Source organism: Sebastes fasciatus, chromosome 12, assembly GCF_043250625.1.
Source record: "Sebastes fasciatus isolate fSebFas1 chromosome 12, fSebFas1.pri, whole genome shotgun sequence".
NCBI lineage: Eukaryota > Metazoa > Chordata > Actinopteri > Perciformes > Sebastidae > Sebastes > Sebastes fasciatus.
In genome coordinates this window covers 29,654,891-29,674,852 of record NC_133806.1, presented here as the reverse complement: position 1 = coordinate 29,674,852, position 19,962 = coordinate 29,654,891, and the positions used below count along the sequence as shown (strand labels likewise).

The 19,962-nt window shown below is 42.3% G+C and overlaps 1 protein-coding gene across 50 annotated transcripts in view; it reads left to right on the top strand.

The window, feature by feature from the left end:
* Window positions 1-19,962, top strand: part of rims2a (regulating synaptic membrane exocytosis 2a) — a 181,721-nt gene that overhangs the window by 119,890 nt on the left and 41,869 nt on the right. For 25 of the 50 annotated variants that reach the window (XM_074654636.1, XM_074654622.1, XM_074654649.1 and 22 more), the window contains 7 exons: window positions 866-934; window positions 3,531-3,669; window positions 3,897-3,998; window positions 7,179-7,295; window positions 10,204-10,389; window positions 12,607-12,713; window positions 13,054-13,086. In XM_074654636.1, coding sequence (XP_074510737.1) covers window positions 866-934; window positions 3,531-3,669; window positions 3,897-3,998; window positions 7,179-7,295; window positions 10,204-10,389; window positions 12,607-12,713; window positions 13,054-13,086 — 753 coding nt within the window. Of the gene's footprint in view, window positions 1-865; window positions 935-3,530; window positions 3,670-3,896; window positions 3,999-6,358; window positions 6,425-7,178; window positions 7,296-10,203; window positions 10,390-12,606; window positions 12,714-13,053; window positions 13,087-19,962 lie in introns of all 50 variants that reach the window. The other 25 variants (XM_074654667.1, XM_074654650.1, XM_074654638.1 and 22 more) reach the window with 17 other exon arrangements.

The window sequence follows — 19,962 nt, the reverse complement described above, 5'->3', positions numbered from 1 at the left end:
ACATTAGATGATGCTAGTTTGCTTACTATTCTTAATCTTCCCAAAACAGTGGTGGTATATTTAGTGAGAGAAACAAAAAAAAAAATCTTTATGCATAATACATAATTTTCTCTAACCGAACCCCAAAATAGCTCATTTTATAGCCCTTCTCTCACCACTGTTACACTCTGTGACCAGATACTGGTTAACACGCCTCAGACGACAGCACTGTAGTCGATGTTACGCAGGACTGCTTCACTGTACTGCTCCTACTAGACACTTAAGGCGCGCTCCTTTCCCCCCACCAGGATGATTTTCTGGCCGTTTGTGTAAGTGTGAGGGGAAAGAGCTGACAGCTGTAAAAAGTCTCCAGCCAACTGAGATGAGAGGTTGGGAGCGGCACTGCCAGAGTGCAGCACTTGTCATTTCTGATAAAGCACACTTGTCCAGTTGATTTAAGTTGACTGAACGATGAAGGCGGTGTGTGGGGGTTCTTCAGGGAGGGGGTTGGGGTTCATACTTTAAAGAGAGGGGACAGGGAGGGGCGATGAGGCTTACTGGGGAGGATGAAGAAAGAGCTGTAACGCCACATCACTTCTCCCACCTTCGCGTGTAAATTGAATGATTGAATGTGTCATTTAAAAGTTCAGATGAAGAGAGATCTGCTGTTTTTTGTTGTTGCAGTGGAGCAGTAAAAGGCAGCATATTTTCACATATATTATCCAAAGATGTACATCTAATTGGAACCTTCAGTTTAACCAATAAAGATTACAGTCAGACCAGGGAGGCGTAATACAAAAAAATGAATAAATGAACGAGGGAATGAAAATGACTTCTCTCTCTCTTTCTCTCTCTCTCTCTCTCTCTCTGTCTCTTTATTTTGAAGGATCCCAGAGGATAAGTGACAGCGAGATCTCAGACTACGATTGTGAAGATGGTGTTGGGGTAATAACAGGTAATATATTAAGGTCTCTAACATGCAAACTTATGAGTGCATGAATGAACAAATGAACGAAAACTGATGAATAAAATGCTAAAGAGCCAGTCTGGAGGTAAAGTAACACACAGTCTCTAATGTTGGATGTTTCACCAAGCCATATTATAATTCCTCATTTTATTTTACCTAACCTCCTACATGGCACCATCCGTCAAATGCTTCCTAGGCCCGAACAGCTCCCAGTACTTGTTATATATCACATTAGCAGGGTAAAATGCTGCAGCCCAGTGAGGGAGCACTGAGATTTTGTCTGCCTCTGCACTGCTAGTTGCTGTTCTGCCGTACTCACCGAGGCTCCGGCAGTACGCCCACGCTGCACATCAGAAAAGGAGAAGCTCTGCTCTGCTGCTTACCAGCCAGAAAGGCAGAAAGAAAGACTGAAAAGTACTTGAAATTTGCCCTCATAAGATATCGACCTCGAAGGAAATTATGCTTAGTGGAAAAAAAAAAAAAATAGAGGCTTGCTTTTGTTTTCTCATGCAAAAGATAACGTTGGCAAGCGGTATGTTCTTTGCTGCCCTCTTTCAATTAAAATCATCCCTCTTTTTTTCCTTTCACTTGAAGACCGCAGAAATTGTGCCGACCTTGTTTGCAGGAAAGCTGTTGGTAAATTGCAGGATGGAGACAGCTGTCTGCACTGTCGATTTAGCATGTGGGAATGTTTCACATCCCTATTAGCAGATACAGGCCACAGAGACGAAGAGAGGGAAAGAATGTGAGACATAGAGAAGAAATGCAGAGAATAGATCCAGACAGACACACAGACAGAGCATCAGCCTGGGCTGGCTGATGATACTGTAGCTGAGGGAAATCCCCCTCCAGTCCAGCCTCTTTAACATTCTCATCAGCCCCTCACTGCCTCACCATGCCAGCCAGTCACCTTCACTTCATTCACAGTGAAGGGAATACCCCTTTGCTCAGCTCTGGTCGCACCCTCCTCTTTACACAGGCTCCACCACACCTCTCGTTACCCTGCAGTATTTGCGTTAAAGGGATAGTTCACCCCAAAATCAAAAATATATATATATTCCTCCTACCTGTAGTGCTATTTATCAATATACATTGTCTTGGTGTGATTTGCCGATTGTTGGAGATATCGGCCATAGAGATGTCTGCCTTCTCTCCAATATAATGGAACTAGATGGCACTCGGCTTGTGGTGCTCAAAGCGCCAAAAATACATTTGAAAAACTCAACAGCAATGTCTCTTTCCAGAAAACATGACCTAGTTACTCAAGATAATCCACAGACCTTGTGAGCAGTTTCATGTAGGAACTATTTTCTTTCTACAGCATTTTTTTTGGGGTGAACTGTCCCTTTAAAGGGGAACACCACCTACATTTAGAATTTCAATTTCAATGTCAAATTAATCACACTTTTGTTTTATCTGTTCAAAATGTACCTTAAAGTGAGATTTGTCAGTTATTTAATATTCTTATCAACATGGGAGTGGGCAAATATGTTTGCTTTATGCAAATGTATGTATATATTTATTATTGGAAATCAATTAAAACACAAAACAATGACAAATGTTTTCCAGAAACCCTCACAGGTACTGCATTTAGCGTGAAGCAGCATGTCAAGAGGAAGAATAGATGAAATTTGGATAAGTTGATTTCTCTGCTGCAGGAGGCTCTGTGTTGGAGCTGCTGTTTAGAAGTGGCAGATGTGTTCCCTGTTAATTCTATTCTGCATTAGAATGAAGAACATATATTGTTTATTTCTTCTTTTTAGCTTTTGTTTATTAAAATCTGTATACAAATAGTAGAAGTACAGTATATGGCAACGTACTTCAGAATATCAGAATTTGACCTGAATCCACTTGCAATCAGGAAGGATCATCAAAAATAAACTTGTATCGTATTTATATGTCAAACTTCCTCAAGTGAAGGTCAATATTTCTTTATCAATAGCTCCATTTTTGGCACCTTTCCTTCTTTTTCCAACTTCAGGGTTTTCTTTAACTCATTTTAATGTGCTATACACTCTATTGAATATCAATCAACTTTAATAGTGCTAAGCGTTGACCTTAACCACGGCTGCTAGCCACGTCTGATTATCGGTTAATGAACTCTTTCAAGTTCAATGGACCAATCAGTCTTGCAGAGAAAATTCATTATAGTGTTTCTGATTTATTTTTTTAAAGGCTATTTTCATGTTTAATGCACAATGTTAACACAGCAGATGAAGTCCACCTTTATTAATACTTAGTCCTCATTTTTGGGGGAATATTGAGATTTAGCATAATGAAAAAAGAAAAGCTGTGCAGATTAGCATTTAGCGCACGCTTTTTTTAAAAGTTTGGTTGGTTTCTTCTAAGTTATTACAGGGTGGGGTTAAACTGGATCTGCATCATTAGCTGTCATAATTTTTCATTATCAAATGCTGCAGATTGAGCTTTATCACTCGCTCAAAAAATACATTCACATGGTGTTAAAGTTAAATGTGAGTATTGTTTATCAGGATATGATGACAGAACCATCTGATAAAACCCAACACCCTCTCCCTCTTGTCCCTCCGTCCCTCCCTTCCTTTGTCCATTCTTGTCTTCGCAGACTACCGGCCAAATGGCAGAGACTTCCAGAGCTCCACGTTGTCTGTCCCTGAGCAGGTGATGTCGTCTAACCACTGCTCTCGGTCGGCCGATATTGACCGGGCGCGGTCGCGCTCTCCCAGCGTTCCCCCAACCTCCAGGTAACTGATGCTCGGTCTGTGCTTGATTTCTGGGATCCATAGGAATTAGGGATTGTACTGCCTTCCAAATGCCACATCACCCCCCCCCCCCACCCCTATGTAGGAAGCATTATTTCTCGCGGTTACTCTGAATGCCTCACATAAACATGGGGTGATGTGCCCCCCCCTGGCCAGTAGGGGACAGTGTGTGGTGTGTAAACTACATGAGGTCCACTTCTGTCACACAGCAGAAGTCTGGACCCAGCCTTTGACCTTAGGCCTTCTCAGTACAGCTCCACCACTAGAGTGGACCACCACAGTGTGTCCGAAGATAACTACTCACCTGACAGGTACACACACTCGCTCCAGCTTACACTTGTGTGCAGTAGATGCATGTGCATACGCGGGCATGCATGGAACAGATGCTGACGAGCACAAGTGGGGGCTGATGAGTAAGACATGCAGGATGCAGGGAGGTGTTTATGCACGCATACACTTAATGCACGACGCCGTTTGCCTTAAACTTTCTGGGAACTGATGTTGTGTGTGGGTACTTTTAATCTTTCTTATATTCCTGCTTTAAAAAGAGCAACTTTCTCCATTCCTTGGAAATATTTGATCATAATATTTTCAATCTGATACAGTGGTGTGGATCCCCTATACCTTTATACTTGCTTGCTCTATCTTCCTCTCATCATGTATACAAACAGTATTACTCCAAAAGAGGAATGTTATCATGAAAACAAACAAACAAAGCAAATAAACAGTATAATCCTAAAGATTAAAAAAAAATGAAGTAGTCAATTAGTAGTTGTATCACAGTTAAGCCGGGCATACACTGTACGATTTTAGCCTGTTTCTGGCCCGAATTTTGAGCCGTATGATTCATTTTAGAGTCGGACCGAATTTCAGCTTGGTCGGGCATTGTTTGCTGTGCAGTGTACGGGGGGGGGGAACAAGGACCGATTAACTCCTCCCGACCGGCCGTTGGACGGTCGGATGGATTTCTCACATGTCCGAAATTTTGGTCGGCCGTCCACAGACTCTCGCACAGTTGAAGCAGAGCCACGAGCCGATTCCCCAACATCAGTGCCTTATTTCTGCTTTTCTTATAATCAGAGCGTTGATAGATATAGTAAAACGTAGCTAGCTTACCTCCAATTCTCTCTGCAAAATGGACAAGCCGTACTGTCTACATCTTTCTAGCCACCTGTGAGTCCATATATGCCGGCGCCTATTGTTTTTTAGACGTTTCAGCAGACAGGATGGCACAGATGATCAAGGCAACACGTTTCTGCCTTGTTAGCATTGTGACCTGTACAGACCTCTTCTAATAAACTAACTTTACCTGCATCGGAGCTTTCAAACAAATCTTTATTGACAACTGTTAACAGCCAGAACGGCCCTCAGGGGCCGACGGGCTGTGTTTTTTTTCTTCTATTTTACACATACAGTGTGAGCACTCAGGTCGTGGCTGTCTATCGGACCGTACAGTGTGAGCACATAAACCGGGAGCTTTGGCTTCATATCGCAAACGATCTACTCGTACAGTAGGAGTAGGAAGTACACAACAACATTTCTACAATCTTTCAGTGTATGCCCAGCTTAACTTGAAAGCAAGACTTGAATAAGACTGCACTGCGTAAGAGGAGTAATTAACAATTAGCTTTTTCCATCTTAGATTCAGGAGGCTGAAATTATGCAGGAAACATTTGGATGCCAGTGCTGCAAATGCTGCATACAGTATACTGTACATTATTTGCATGTATCTCACTATCTTTATGGAAAAAGGTGGTCAAGGGGAAGTGGTCAGTTATCCTCCATCAGCACTTATTTTCTGTGAGGGTTGGAAAATGTTGCTCCAAGAGTCCAATCATAGCCTTGGCAGTGCCAGGCCGCAGCTACTCTCCCCCCCTCCCGCCCCCCCGTCCAATTAACTTTATTTGATATTTTCTGAGGCTCGGCCTAAATCAGTGTCAGACGCAGAAAATGCACTTATCTAAATTGTCTGGGACAGTGCTCACTTGAGTGTATTTCAGCTGCTTTAATTAACAGCGTCCGGTTATTTATTGAAAACAGTTGAAAATGACACAGGAAATGAGTCATGGAGAATTTGGAATTGCACCAGAACTCCGACAATATAAAAAAAAAAAAATCTCCTCTGGAATTATAGCTTTTTGTGAGGCTGCTATTTAAAACATGTGTCTGTTTTTTTCCTACTTTTTGTGTCTGTAAAAGAAGAAATCTGATGTAATGTGCATGTTCTTAAGGTGTTTAATCACTCCGTAGAAGTGACGCCAAGCAGGTTTAGGCGTTTGGACTTTGCTGTTGTGTTCTTCCCTCCGTGAATGCTGCTGGTGTGTTCGGTGTACCACTTTCATCTGTCTGTGTGGCAACGTTGAGGAAGACATCTCCTCACCATCCGATTCCTCAGCCTCTTATCTTCCTCGCCTGTTTTTCCCCCTCTTTGAAATGTGTTACATCAACCTTTCCTATGAGCTTTCTCAGTCTCTTTACATCCTGTTTCTTTGAGAAATCTCTCGTTTTCTCTCTCTCCCCTCAGTTTCCTCACCCCTCCATCTGTCTGCCTATGATTCTGTCTATCTCCAATCCTTTCTCTCTCTCTCCTCCTCCTCCTCCTCCTCCACTTCTTCCTCGGCGCCATCTCAGATCCATCTCTGTCTTCTCTCCTCCCTCCATGTGGTTGCAGCCATTTTCTCACCCTACCTCGAACCAGACATACTCAGCCTGTTGATGATCCTCAAAAGGACCCCAGGTAGACTTTTACCTGAGCGTGCATGAAGCCCCATCTTTCCAGCCCAAACCATCCCCCCCCCCCCCCACTCAACTCCGACCCGCAACCTCTTTCTGTTCTTGAGGAAGTCTTTCATTTGGGTGCTGAACACATGGCACTGACACTATGGCATGTTTTCTATCACTGTAGTCTGTATGAACCTCATACTGCAGTAGTCACTAACTGCAATGAGGAAGTCAACATCACACAACATGGTGTTCGGATGCACTGCTTCATATTGTCAGTGCCATCAGTGTTGTGTTGTGTCTTAAGTATATATTTCTTCTGCATAAGATCAAATGTATACCTAATGTGTGTTACCTTTCAGTAGGACAGTATATTGAGTAAATGATTGACTGTGTGGCCACACACTTCATCCATCTCGTATCAGCATTGCTTATTCTCTCTTTTCATCCTCTCAAGTCATTCTCATAGAAACATTCCTCTCATTTTGCTCCAAAAATGTTGCCATTTGAGCAAGTGTGATTCCGAAAGAGTGACTATTGGCAATACTGAAAATGGATAAGTGTTCATTGGTTGTGAAGTTTTGTCCAGCAGAGGCGGGTTCTCCTGCAAACGTGTTAATTCATTCATAGTGTAACAGTGTATGTTCGTCTAGAATGAGAATACAAAAAGGTGAACTCCCAAGTTTTCTTCCATTGCTGGTGTTTTTTTCATGTTACTTCCCCTTTTGCTGAAAAAAAAAAAAATCAATGTTGTGATATTTTTTCGCCAGCCGCAACCACCGCGTGTACCCAATCTGCCGAGAGGAAGCAGTCAGGTTACTGCGTTCCACTAGGATGGCCCGCGCCTATTCTGAGGGCGCCTACTCCTCCGACTTTGACTACGAGAGGTATTGACATGCACTGCCGCTGCATCTGTGCATCCGCCATCTTGTGGTCTCCTCAAGTTGTCCCTCGTCCGTCTTTAATTTATCCGTGATCCTACGTGTGATGACAGAAAATGATATCCTGTCTGATATCGTTTTTTTTCTCCGTTAAAGCGTCATCACAGCTCTGAAGTTGTGTCGATGTGAAATAATAAGACACAACCGCCTCTGTGTGTTGAGGCTCAGAGCTTATTGTTGGTTGTTGAGTGCAGTGCTGGCCGGCACCTGACTGTCTCTTCGTTGATGTCCTTGTTTATGTACCCATGTACATTATACCAACAGCAGTATGTTGCTCAGTGGTGTGTGTCGATTTTACTGTTGTCCTTTTTTTTTTTACATGCTGCTTATTGCTCACCTATACAGCGGCATCTCTGATGCATTGCTCCGGGCTGCACAGGAGCTTTGTAAATTCTGCGTCTGCCCCTTTGGCTTCTTGTGTCTGGCCAGAATGGGCTGCCAGGCCGTTCCAAGCACCCATAGAAAGGCCTGCTGACACCCATCCATCCATCCCCAGCCAGGCCCAACGCCAGCGTCCTGGTGCACCAATAAAAAGAAAGAACTCACATCCCCCCCCCTCCTCCTCCAGAGAAACGCTGTAAATGACTCCACTTTTTCAATCTTTCGCCTGCTGCCATCTGGCTTTCAGTCAGGAATAGCGTGACGTTTGTGCCATTTCTCTCCTCTCCAGGAGGAAAAAAAGTGATGAGTCCTCAGAACCCAGGCCTGAGAGCCTGACTGACTTTATTAAAGTGTCACAAAGTTTCCCTGAGGCCCGGCTTGGCTCGACTTCAGGCTCAGCCTATAGCCTAGATAGCCATTAACGAGAGCCCTCCGTCTTCTTCTCTCCTCCCTTTCTTTTCGTCTGAACCGACAGAGAGAGGAAAGCAGCTAGCGTCTCAGTGTTTTACCCACAGAGGAATAGAATAGATTTCCCTCCTCTCTTCATACAGATGCAGTTTGTTTCTGTCTGCACCCAGGCATAGTGAAAGCAACCCTGAGAACTGAGAGGAAATGAGGGCAGAATAAAGAAAGGCAAATGGTAGAGGAGACAGAGATGAGCAGTGGAGAGCATTAGCGGAGTTTGAGCCTTTTGGCAAGTGTCTTAGTTCAGGTGATTTCCCCTCAGAACATGAGAAAATGTTTTTCATGGTTCTGTTGTTTAAGTGCATCGCCCCAGAGTGTTCCTTGAGTGGGACAAAGCCAGCAGCGAATACGCATCAAAACAGCAGCTTTTCCAAGAACAGAAAAACTAATATTTTGGACTCCAATGAGAATATAGTGAGCGGTGCTACTCCAAAGTGCAGTATGTGTATGTCGAAGCTATATCCATCAAATTACACCCAATGAGAAGTGTGATTTGTAACAGACATAACCTTCACATTACCCATAAATCCTTGGCCCTATAACAACCTCTCGATGTGAATCCACTAATGATTATGTTGACCATCACTGTGAATGACTGTAGGTAAAGAATGTTAAAGGCTACTTAAGGTCACTGACTGATGAGCATTTGTTTTGCTATCGGAGACAAATAGGACATCTCCTCTACTGGACAATATTTCATACTGCAAAAGGCTACAGACACTACAAGACTGTGACAAGATTGACTTATTAATTCAAATTCAGATGATTGACATGACTCTAAAGGAAAAAAAATAAAAACTTCCATATTCTCAAAAACATTAACAAAGTCAAGATTTAGAACAAATCTTTTGGTGTCTATTCGCCTTATTAGAAGCAGCTCACACCTATTTGTATTGTGCAGACACCAACATGTCTCCTGCGCTTTAGAATACAAATGTTATAATAGTTTGGTTAAATACTTTGTTCTATTAAACTCTTTAAAGATTTACAAATTTAAACTTTTACAGTTTCACTAACTGTGTGCATGCTCTAAACCTGTGTACTTGTAACAGCTCGTTCAAAAGGTCAAGTTTGAATATTTCCTTCACTTTTTATACGTGCAGTGTTGTGCAGTTTTATGAAAATGTCTTTTTTTTTATTAATGATTTTCCCAGTTGAGGAACCTCACCTGCTTTTTTTCCTCCAGCTCTTCAGATCAACACGATTTGCCTTCATCCTCACTGTGCCAAAAATACTTAGGATGGCCGGGCATTTTTCAGGGAAATAAACAGATACAACACGCCAAATGCAATTTAAAGATACACTTCACTTTTCACTCACATTACACCTTACCTCAAGCAGACTGCAAATGAACACTCACCCACCACGCATAGGAGACGACACATGGTCCCTGCTAGTTCTGCACAACCTGAGGACTTCACTGTTAATTCACTACAGGAACCATAAAGCACACAGGACCCACCTAGCTCTTTTAACATTAAAGTGGTGTCTTTTATTGTCCAAGAGTTACTGAATAATTTCTTTTTTTTTCACTTTAAAGGACCATACCTGCATTTTTGCTTGTTTTAGTCAATGTGCTGCAAATATAATATATACTTCACATTACGGCAGACCAGTTTCCAAAGCAATATACATTAATTTCAATACAAAAATCTGCACCCACATTACGGTGCAAGTGTAGTGAAATTTAACCCGAACTAAAGCATACACAATGTTCGTTCTGATTGCCTACTTTGACAACAAAAGTTGGGAAAAACGTGTTGCAAAATTTTGATTATGTGATATGGAAAATGGTGAGTAATGTAAAGTATAGTATGTGATTTGTAGTAAATGGGTTAAAACGTGCAAAAAAAAAACAGGTATGTTACTTAAACACTTGCACTTTGGACGAGTTTTGAGGGTGCTGCCAATTTCTTTGCCCTCCATACTGTCCACCCTGCCAGCATACTGTCCCTGCCCTGCTGGGGGCCCCACTGAGTGCCTGCCTATCTCTCAATAACCTCTGTAGGAACCACGGAGCCATGGATAGACACGAGTATCACAGCAGGTCCCGCTCTGCAGACCAGCGGCCCACTATAGAGCGCCCCACGTCCCGCTCGCGCTCCACTGAACGCCCCCACGACTCTTCGCTCATGAGGTCCATGCCGTCTCTGCCATCTGGGAGGTCCGCCCCCCCCTCACCTGCCTTGACGAGGTGTGACCCAGATCGGAGACGCTAACCATCTTAGCACAGGAGCAGACTGGAGCTTTAGTCCTACAAACATTTCCCTGAGGCATAGCTACTCTGGAGGGAGAGATAATTTCAACATCAATAAGATTATTAGACTAAAGCTCAGTGAATGCATTAAGGCCAATATTATGCTGCTAACTGGGAATATGCAATATAGACATACAGGGGTCATATAAAGGTTAGTTAGCCTAGCTACCAGGCTAGCTACCTAGCTTACCCAAATAGCTTCATTTTAGACTATTTTAGATAGCAATCAAAAAGTAATTTTTTTAAAGGGGACCTATTCTTTTTTTTTGCTTTTTCCTTTCCATTAATGTGTTATATAGTTTTTTGTGCATATAAAAGCTCTGCAAAGTTACAGAGCCCAAAGTCCACTCCAAAGGGAGTTACTCTCCCCCACAGAAACACTGCTCCTGAACTGCCTGAAATGCCTCGCTTGAAGTCCCGCCTTTTCTTCCGTAACATGGTGATGTCACCAAGTAACACATTTGCACAATACCTGCCTAGCGGGTAGTTTGGCATGCCCTCAAACAAAGCTAGTTTGACCGGAGCTGGTGTGGAGTCCAAAGAGTTTGGTTCGTTTGACCAATCACAACAGTTTGCCAGTTGACCAATCAGAGCAGACTGGGGTTAAGGAGTTCAAACAGAGCGTTTCAGATGGAGGGTGAAAAGAGCTGCTGCAGCACAGACATTATGAGAAAAGTAACGCTTTTTTTGAGCATTAAAGCATGCAAACATGGTATAGTAGAAATCCGAAATACAAGTATGCACCTGAAAATAAACATTTTAGGTCCTCTTTAAATTTGTTAATCTTTTGATAACTGTTGTTTCTTGTTAATCCAGCCACTATCTAGATTTTACAAAGCAGTTATCGTCTAGCTAGTTAGCTACTAGCTAGAAGATAACTACTTTGTGAAAATCTCTGGTTGAGGTTTAAATCAACCGATACGATTATGTCTGCCCCCAGAGCAGCTCTACCTCTGCTAAATGTTTGCATCACTAGAACCTTTGTAGAACTCAAACCAGTTCAGACCCCGTCCCATGAGCTCCCACCCACCCCGAAGCCTTACTAACTCACAGAATGAACCAGAAAAACCACATCACCACCACCACCACCACCTACCTTCCACCCTCCCAGTCCCCTGCTTCCCCGCCTCACCTCACTTCACCCCACCCCCCACCTCCCCCACCCCCTCACGACTACCCCTCCACCACCACCCACCTAGCCACTTTCTGTTTTGTCCCCAAAAGCACCGGTGCTGTATTTTCTTTACACATGTTCCAGGCACGAGAAAATCCCGACACCGTTAGATGGCGTGCTGATGTTTTAATTTGGAACACACTGCTCATACGCTTGCGTGAGTATAGCAGTGATGGGCCAACATTTTTTTTTTTACTTTTGATTTCATTACTAACATCAACTGATGCCGTTTATCCTGCGATGGCATTCTGTTCCTTTCTTCTTTTTGTTTTGAGTTGAAGCCTTTTGGGGACAGTCTGAACGCATGGTCGCACTGGTCTGCTGTCTCTGCATTGAACTCTTCTCTCCTTGCAGCTTGATGAGTCGACTGCACATGCGATTCACACCTGGCATTCTTTTTTTATTGCAGCTCAGTTCCCCCTACAGTTGATGTGTCCCTCCACTCCCATGCCATGTGCCAAACATCATTGCTGTGTGCATTGGTTTTTTTATATTTGGAGATCCAAGACACTTCAAATAATCTGGAAATCTTCTTTACAAAGATATTTGCATAATGTAAAACAGTGTCAAGCTGTGTAGTCTTTACATCGAGCTATATAAACACTATTAGCTCTGCCACATAGAAAATTCAGCTTTAAATCATTAAACAGATACGATGATGTCTCAGTGGCACATTTGCTGTCACTGATTATTTTCCAATTGAGCCTTAAAGTGACACATATCAAAACAAGTAAGTGATCTAACATATATGCTAAATTATTAAACTGGTACCAGTCTCCCATCATATTAGATAGCTTTACTTTTTTATGTTAAGCTTTATCTCCAGCAATCAAACTTATAGCTTTCCCTTTTATGAAAATCCCCTTTACTTTTTTTTCACACTGTGATGTGGGTGCGACATGGCCTGGCCCCGCATCCACCATCTGATCTCGTCCTAATTTGTGTCTCACCCAGTTGTCCACTACTGTTTTGTCATGTAGGGCGCATCCTCGTAGTGGATCGGTCCAGACCAGTCCCACCAGTACACCCATGTCCAGTAGACGAGGACGGCAACTCCCACAACTTCCACCCACGGGGAAAGAAAGAAGTAAGTCGCCTGGTTGTTTTCTGTTTGCGTTACAGGGTTATTGTCGGTGAAAAGACGTAAAGACATGTGTATTAGTGCGACAGTGTGTTTCCGTTCAGTACCTCATAATGATATTTGGTGGCCCAACTGATTGGTGCTGAGGAGGAGCTTTGGTTTTTACCGCAGCTGCTGACTGTCAACAGGATTTGTATTTGCTGATGGAATCTCTCAGTATAAGCTATAGATCACATCTTATATGCGAGGATTTATCTTTGTTGTTTTAACGTTTTATTGGTGTTGACTTTTTTGCCTTCCATCCATAACATCTCTACTCGGTTCCTTTTTCCATTTTCTCTCTCAGAAGATGGAGACGAAGGAACAGAGCCTTGTGAAGGTCTGTACCTGAATGTGTGGGTTTAGTCTTTCAGACTGAGCGTGCTGGTTGAGCCGCACCTCACTCTGAAGGCCAAAACCCTGTCTGCAATGGCGGGTGCTCTGGGTTTTACTGGAGTCTAAAGCTCACTCCGTGCTTCTTGAACCCTCCCTCTGTTGCAGCTGTGTACGGTTTAGATGTCCTGTGCCGTTGTGTTGTGCTGATCTGCAGGCCTGTCTGGATTCCACTATTGATCGTACCAGTGTTGTGTTCAAATGCAGCCTCCTTGTTTCCATGTTTTGTATTTGTCTGGGAGATTTATTTGAACTATTTGGATCGCTGAGATACTTCACCGAAAAGCTAATCTAATGATTTACTCTCTGCACTAAACAGGGTAAACTTAAGGCTTTGAACTGACATTTTCACAAATACAAAGTGACAGTTGAAGTCGTATTTGTTCCTCAGCACTCCCTTTTAACAAATGTCATGTGTTGTAGCGACTTGTTACGTGTACTGTAAGAAGAAAAAGCAATGATTATTTTATCTTTGAATCAGACGGCAGTGAAAAACAAAGAGCGTTGTAGCTTTGCAGCGATCAGAAGGGAGTGACTGGGTCAAAGATAGAGAGAGAAGGGGAAAAAGCTCAGGCAGTTCTGGAGAACTTGTCAAAGCACTCGCAGAACTCTTTCATCATTGTCAGAGTCCATGAGGGCTTTCCCTGTCTTCTGTACAGCGGCCAACAAGCCCGTCTCTCTCTCCTCTTTCTCTCCATCTTCTTCACTCTGTCTCTCTCAGTCCTGCTCTTCCTCTGTATCTGTGCCATCTTTTTTATCACTCTCTCTGTCTGGACCTCTCCCTCGCTCCTTTGTGTCCTCTTTCTTCCTGCCTCGATCTCTCTTTCTACTTCTTTTCTTTGTCAGGCAGTTTATCCTTTTTCACTTCTTTCTCTCTCTCTCTCTCTCTCTCTCTCTCTCTCTCTCTCTCTCTCTCTCCTTTCTTTCTTTCTTAGTGTTTGTGTCTCTTTCCCTCTCTCCACCGTAGCTTTCAGGACAGTAGCAGTGTGTGGGCAGTGGGGGGAGGTATTGATCTGACCTTGTGCTGTAGCTCCCACTGAGCCGTATGGCACTCAGCTTATGTAAGGCAAATGTCTGCGTATGTGTGTGTGTGTGTGTGTTTGTGTGTGTGAGTAGCATTTTATGGACTGGATCCATGCTATATAGCCCCTTGCTGATTACAGAGAAGAGCTGGACTACTGTTGATAAACCTGCTGTTGTTTCGTCTCGCTGCTGTGCTTCCGAAGACGATGAATGAATGATACCTCGTACTTGCACATACCTAATTGTCTTGTATGTTATCTTTGCTTATGTGTGGCAACTCCTAAGAGGGAACAGGGGAGGAGCTCGGGGAATCTGGACCCCAAAATGGTCGACCAGGTGTGTTTATTACTACAGAAATACAGCCTTTAAACCAATCCTCAAGCAGTGTGTTCTTCTCCGTTTTCTTGAAATGTGTGATTCAGCTTGATTTTTCCTTAAAACAAACTGGTCAAGGGCGCTTTCACAAGCCCACATTTAGTCCGTTTTAAATTAAATATGGACCGGTTCAACCCCTTGTGTGGTTCATTTGGGCAGTTGTTAACACAGTAATCGTACGGACAACAAACAAAGAGGTGGTCTCGGACTGTTTCCAGTGAACCAAAAGGTAAACACACGCACAGGTAAACGACAGGCTAACATGACTAGGTTAACTTCTGGACTTTTGCTTGACATCTGGGCCGAAGAGAACACACAGATTATACTAAATAAAGTCCACAAAAATAGTGAAGTTTATGAAGTCATTGGAGATAAACTGGCAGAGAAGGGATTCATGTGCACAGTGAAATCTGTACCGAGTCAAAGTGAATAAACTTGACTGCAATATCTCAAAAACGTGGAAACGAAACAGACTAAAGCGAACCAAAAGTATTAATTTCACTCTGATTCAGACCAGCCAAACGGACTATGGCTTCATCCGAAATCACATACTATGCACTACATACTTAAAAGGTGTACTATAATTCAACATACTTTTGTGTGAATAAACAGCAGTATGTATTTTTTTGAACCATGTTTTGGACGCACTGAGCTGTAATTTACGTCGTCACTTCCTGAGAGCCTCCTTGTCGGTTGGAGACATGTAACCATGGTAACCTGTGCCAACCCCATGTGACCAAAACGACGGTTTGTGAGAATCAAAGTCTGAACTATTCTAAAATATATATTATTATATGTTAAATTGAAGCATTATTGATGTTACAGAGCCGTCCGTCAACGTCTGTCATGAAAGTTGTCATTATTAATGCATTGCGTTGTAGGATATTTATGCCGCCGTAGTGACCAGCGCTTGCATACTGTAATATTTCACTAGAAATGGTATGCAATTTGCATACTATTGGTTTCATACTAAGGTTTCGGACATACTAAAAAATCTCACATACTGTTTGAGCGTACTAAATAGCAATTTATGGCTTGTGAAAGTGCCCCACAAAGAGTTACAAAAATAATTCCATGATTATTCACAATGGATATATTATTAGTACAAGCTCTGTTTGTTTTTGGATGGGAGTAATGTACAGTACGTGTTGCTGTACAGTACATCCATCCACAGGCTTGAATGAACGGCCAGACTGTTGGCAGAAACTGGAGTTCCCCACAGTTTCCACTTCCTACTTTCCCATCTGTTTATGTGGCGTGCTTCTGTCCTTTGACTGTGTGGTGCTATTACTCAACACTTCCATACTAGCTGTAGTAGCTGACTGACTCAGTGGATTCAGTTTCTCTTTTTCTATAATCGTTGTCGTCTGGTTGATATTCTGCAGGTCAAATACTGCTGTATAGTATAGTAACAAACGCATGGTGCAATTAAACTCACATTGTATATCAAAGCATTTTTGTGAAGTGGGTTCCAGCATCTCGGGATAGCGGCGTGTTTGTGTGTGGCTCTGTGGATGTATATGTGTTTAGAGCACATACAGGAATGAGTTGCCATATTAATGTGATTTACAGTACCAGTATAGGGGATTTCATGAGCCTCCATCTGTCCCTCTACTAGCAGCAGACTGTGAGGAAAAACCCCAAGGCCCGCCGGTAAATGGGAGGAAAGGCAAGTCCTCTGAATAGTGTGGCTGCGTGAGTTTGCTGTGTGGGCTTTCTCGAGCAACGCGAGTTCTTCATGTGTGACACTCACTAGCGTCTGTGACCCTCGATACTTTGCTCCTCTCGGGGACTCTTCCTTCTTATTTGCCACGGCACATTTAGTCAAACTTCCCTCTGTCCACATTTCTTCTATTCTATAGACTGAGTGTGGTTGATTTGGAGTGATCAGATTAGAGAGTTGTATGTAGCCGAAGCTGATGTTAATGTGTACAGAGTGCTGTCGTCGTGATCTCTGCTGGTCTGTCCCTCTCTGGCTCTATACGGCCCAAATCTGCCGTCTACTTTGATAGAAATTAATTCTGCTCAACTCCACCTCACAAAGAAAGAACTCTCTGTTTCCATTGTGAAATTGCCAATCATTTTAATTAGATGTGGATTATTGAACACATACACATACACACACCCTGTATAGTACTCCATTATTAAGTCAGTCATACATAACTTTTGCAATTTTTAGCCAAAATATAAGATAAATTATTAGGGCTGTTCCCTCTTAGTCGACTAAGCGGTTATTTCCGTCTTAGTCGACAAAGATTTCTTTAGTTAATTAGCCGTTTTTTTAATGGATTTTTCATGCTGAATGACTTATTTCAAAGAAACTCATGAACACATCTCTGCTAAACACAATATTTAAAGCGGTGCTATGGTGTGATTCTTTATGGAGAAACTCAGTTTTATAGATCTGTTGATTAAATCAACTAATTTATTAGTTGACAAAATCCTGAGTGTTAGTCGACTAAGAATTTCTTCGGTCGAGGACAGCCCTATAAATTATTGCATCTCAACAAATAATAATTAAGTGTAGTATTTCCTGAATTCTGTGCATTTCACTCTGCTATAGAAGTACTGCATGCAGAGTCTAATCTCTTAGTTTTTAGACTGTTACCTCTGTCGGCCAGCAGATGGAGCAAAGTTCATTATCTTTGATGAGGAGCTGTCCATGATTTCAGTGCTGAAGTGGCAAAGAGGTCTTTTTCTTTCCTCTTCCTCCTATTCTTCCTCTGGCCTCTGTTGTCACTGCAACATATATGTATAATGGTTTTAATGTGTGTATTAAAAGGTAATAAGATGATTATTTTTTTTGCTAGGGCTGTCAATTGATTAAAATATTTAATAGTGATTTAATAGCAAATTAATCGCACATTTTTTTATCTGTTCAAAATGTACCTTAAAGGGAGATTTGTCAAGTATTTAATACTCTTATCAACATGGGAGCGGGCAAATATGCTGCTTTATGCAAATGTATGAATATATTTATAATTGGAAATCAATTAAAAACACAAAACAATGATAAATATTGTCCAGAAATTTCACAGGTACTGCATTTGGCATAAAACAATATGCTCAAATCATAACATGGCAAACTGCAGCCCAACAGGCAATAACAGCTGTCAGTGTGTCAGTGTGCTGACTTGACTATGACTTGCCCCAAACTGTATGTGATTATCATAAAGTGGGCATGTCTGTAAAGCGGAGACTCATGGGTACCCATAGAACCCATTTTCATTCACATATCTGGAGGTCAGAGGTCAAGGGACCCCTTTGAAAATGACCATGTACGTTTTTCCTTCCTGAAATGTAGCGTAAGTTTATTTAGCCTCCTTCCCGACAAGCTAGTATGACATGGTTTAAAACTGAGTCCGCTACAACCTCCGAAAGATCGATTGTGTTAATGCATATTAGTGGCTTTAAAACAATTGTGCGTTAACGCGTTATTATTGCGTTAACTTTGACAGCCCTATTTTTTGCACATTTTGAGCAGGATCTTGCAGGATCTCAAAAAGTTCCCTTGATAACCCGAGGTCCTTAAGATGCCTGCAGTATGCAAACCAGTGTGCGTGTGTGTATATCCGTATGTGTGTGTGTGTGCGTGTCTTGCTGTAGAAGTGACATGGGAGGACCAGCAGCGAGGGCTGAATGGCTCTTTGTCTGATGGAGGGACACAGCCTCACCCCTCTCTCACTGACACAGGTTGGTTGGTCTGGGTGTGGATTTCTGACACTTTAACAGTCACTTTGATAGAGTATTTTTCACAATCAACCATATGAGTCCATGAACAGTAACCAACTCACAGAGTCTGTCCTGACAGTGCGTTAAAGGGTGTGCTACCACCTGACTGTGCAGTCAGCGCATCATTGGTGATGAGGTGGAGCGTCGTCATGGCTTCTTAACAAACAGCAGTTCTTATGAAATGAAACCACTTCTTTCAGAATGTGTCACAGGATACCCAAACAAATAAGCTAAATGCTTATTGTTGTAAATGTTGTCAAGGCTGTAAGAATGAAGTGCACGTTATGGCCTTGAGTTAAGTTTGTGCCGTAACTGCGAGGACTCAATCAGCCGGTAGCTTATCCATCATCTGCCTTCTCACTTCAGAGAGGACTAATCAAACAATACAAAATCTTAAACCAACCAAGCAGTATTAAGCTACCAATGGTAATTCATGTTGTCCCGCATATTTAATTGCTAAAAATAAAGCTTTTTGAAGCACCTGATTTCGCTGCATACTGCTGGAAATTGCAGAGAACCCTGTTATAAAGTTTGGAGAAGCGTCTATGTGAAAAATCAAGAGTTAACACTCAGAATATTGTGGAACAGCTTTCTAAAAATGTCCTCTAAGACCGTGGTTCTCAACCTTTTTTCGACTCAAGAACCCCTAAATGGATACAGATTATGTCACGGACCCCTATTTGATAAGATTTTGCTTCACTTTCGCTTCAGTCTGAAAAGATTTTGGTTGTTATACATGATAAGGACCAGAATTCTATAGTTCGAGGTAACCGTGGAGTAAGTGAAACCTATAATCAGAATAGTCACTCTTATGAATCTTTCTCACATTGGGCTCACTTCTATAGTAAATTAAATAGGGAAAATAAACTATTCCCCATTTTTCTGGGGATCCCCTGGAACTCCCTCGAGGAAATAATGCGAAGAAAAGATGAGTAAGTTGTTTCTTCTTCATGGACTCATATATACAGTATATGCACCTTCAAAATCTAAACAACATTCTACCAAAGTGATCTGTCATTGAAGACTTTTTCCTTCCCAGTTTGTGTGGACACTTATCAGCTGGATTACAGCCTCACCAAAGTCCGACCTGGACAATGTACCGTAGAAGCAGAATGATTTAAAATGATGATTAACGTGAGGTTGCCCAGGTCAGCCTCTGGATGGCGTCCTTCTGTCTCCCTGTCTCTCCCCTCTCGGTGTGGTTTTGCAGTGCAGCATGGAGCTGATGTTTCTGTAGACACTCTTCACTCTTCTTCATCGCTCAGCGTTTGAAAACAGATTTAGGTTGACTTTGTAAAACACTGCAAATCTCATTAACCCCCTAACAAAGAAAAAAAAGTGTCTGACAGAGTGTCCTACTTAATTTAATGAAGTTAAGTTTGATGAGATGCTGTCATCCGTGGATGTATCGCACATGAAACGTGTTGCCAAGGTAATGAAGCACCGCTTTCTTGAGGTTGCTGTGTTTGCTGTGGCTTAATGTGCCTCCATGGAAACACGTCTTCTTCACCTCCTGTTGAATTAAGCCCCCTTTATATTTATTACCTGTTATGTCACCGGCTGATATGTCATGCCCACAGGGCCGTGGCTGTGGTGGCTTTAGATTCTACTTATTTTAAACGGTGACATAAGACAAAGTCAGAAGAAAAACAGCACAAACAGTTATGTAAGCATGTTTTCTATACTTGTTTTG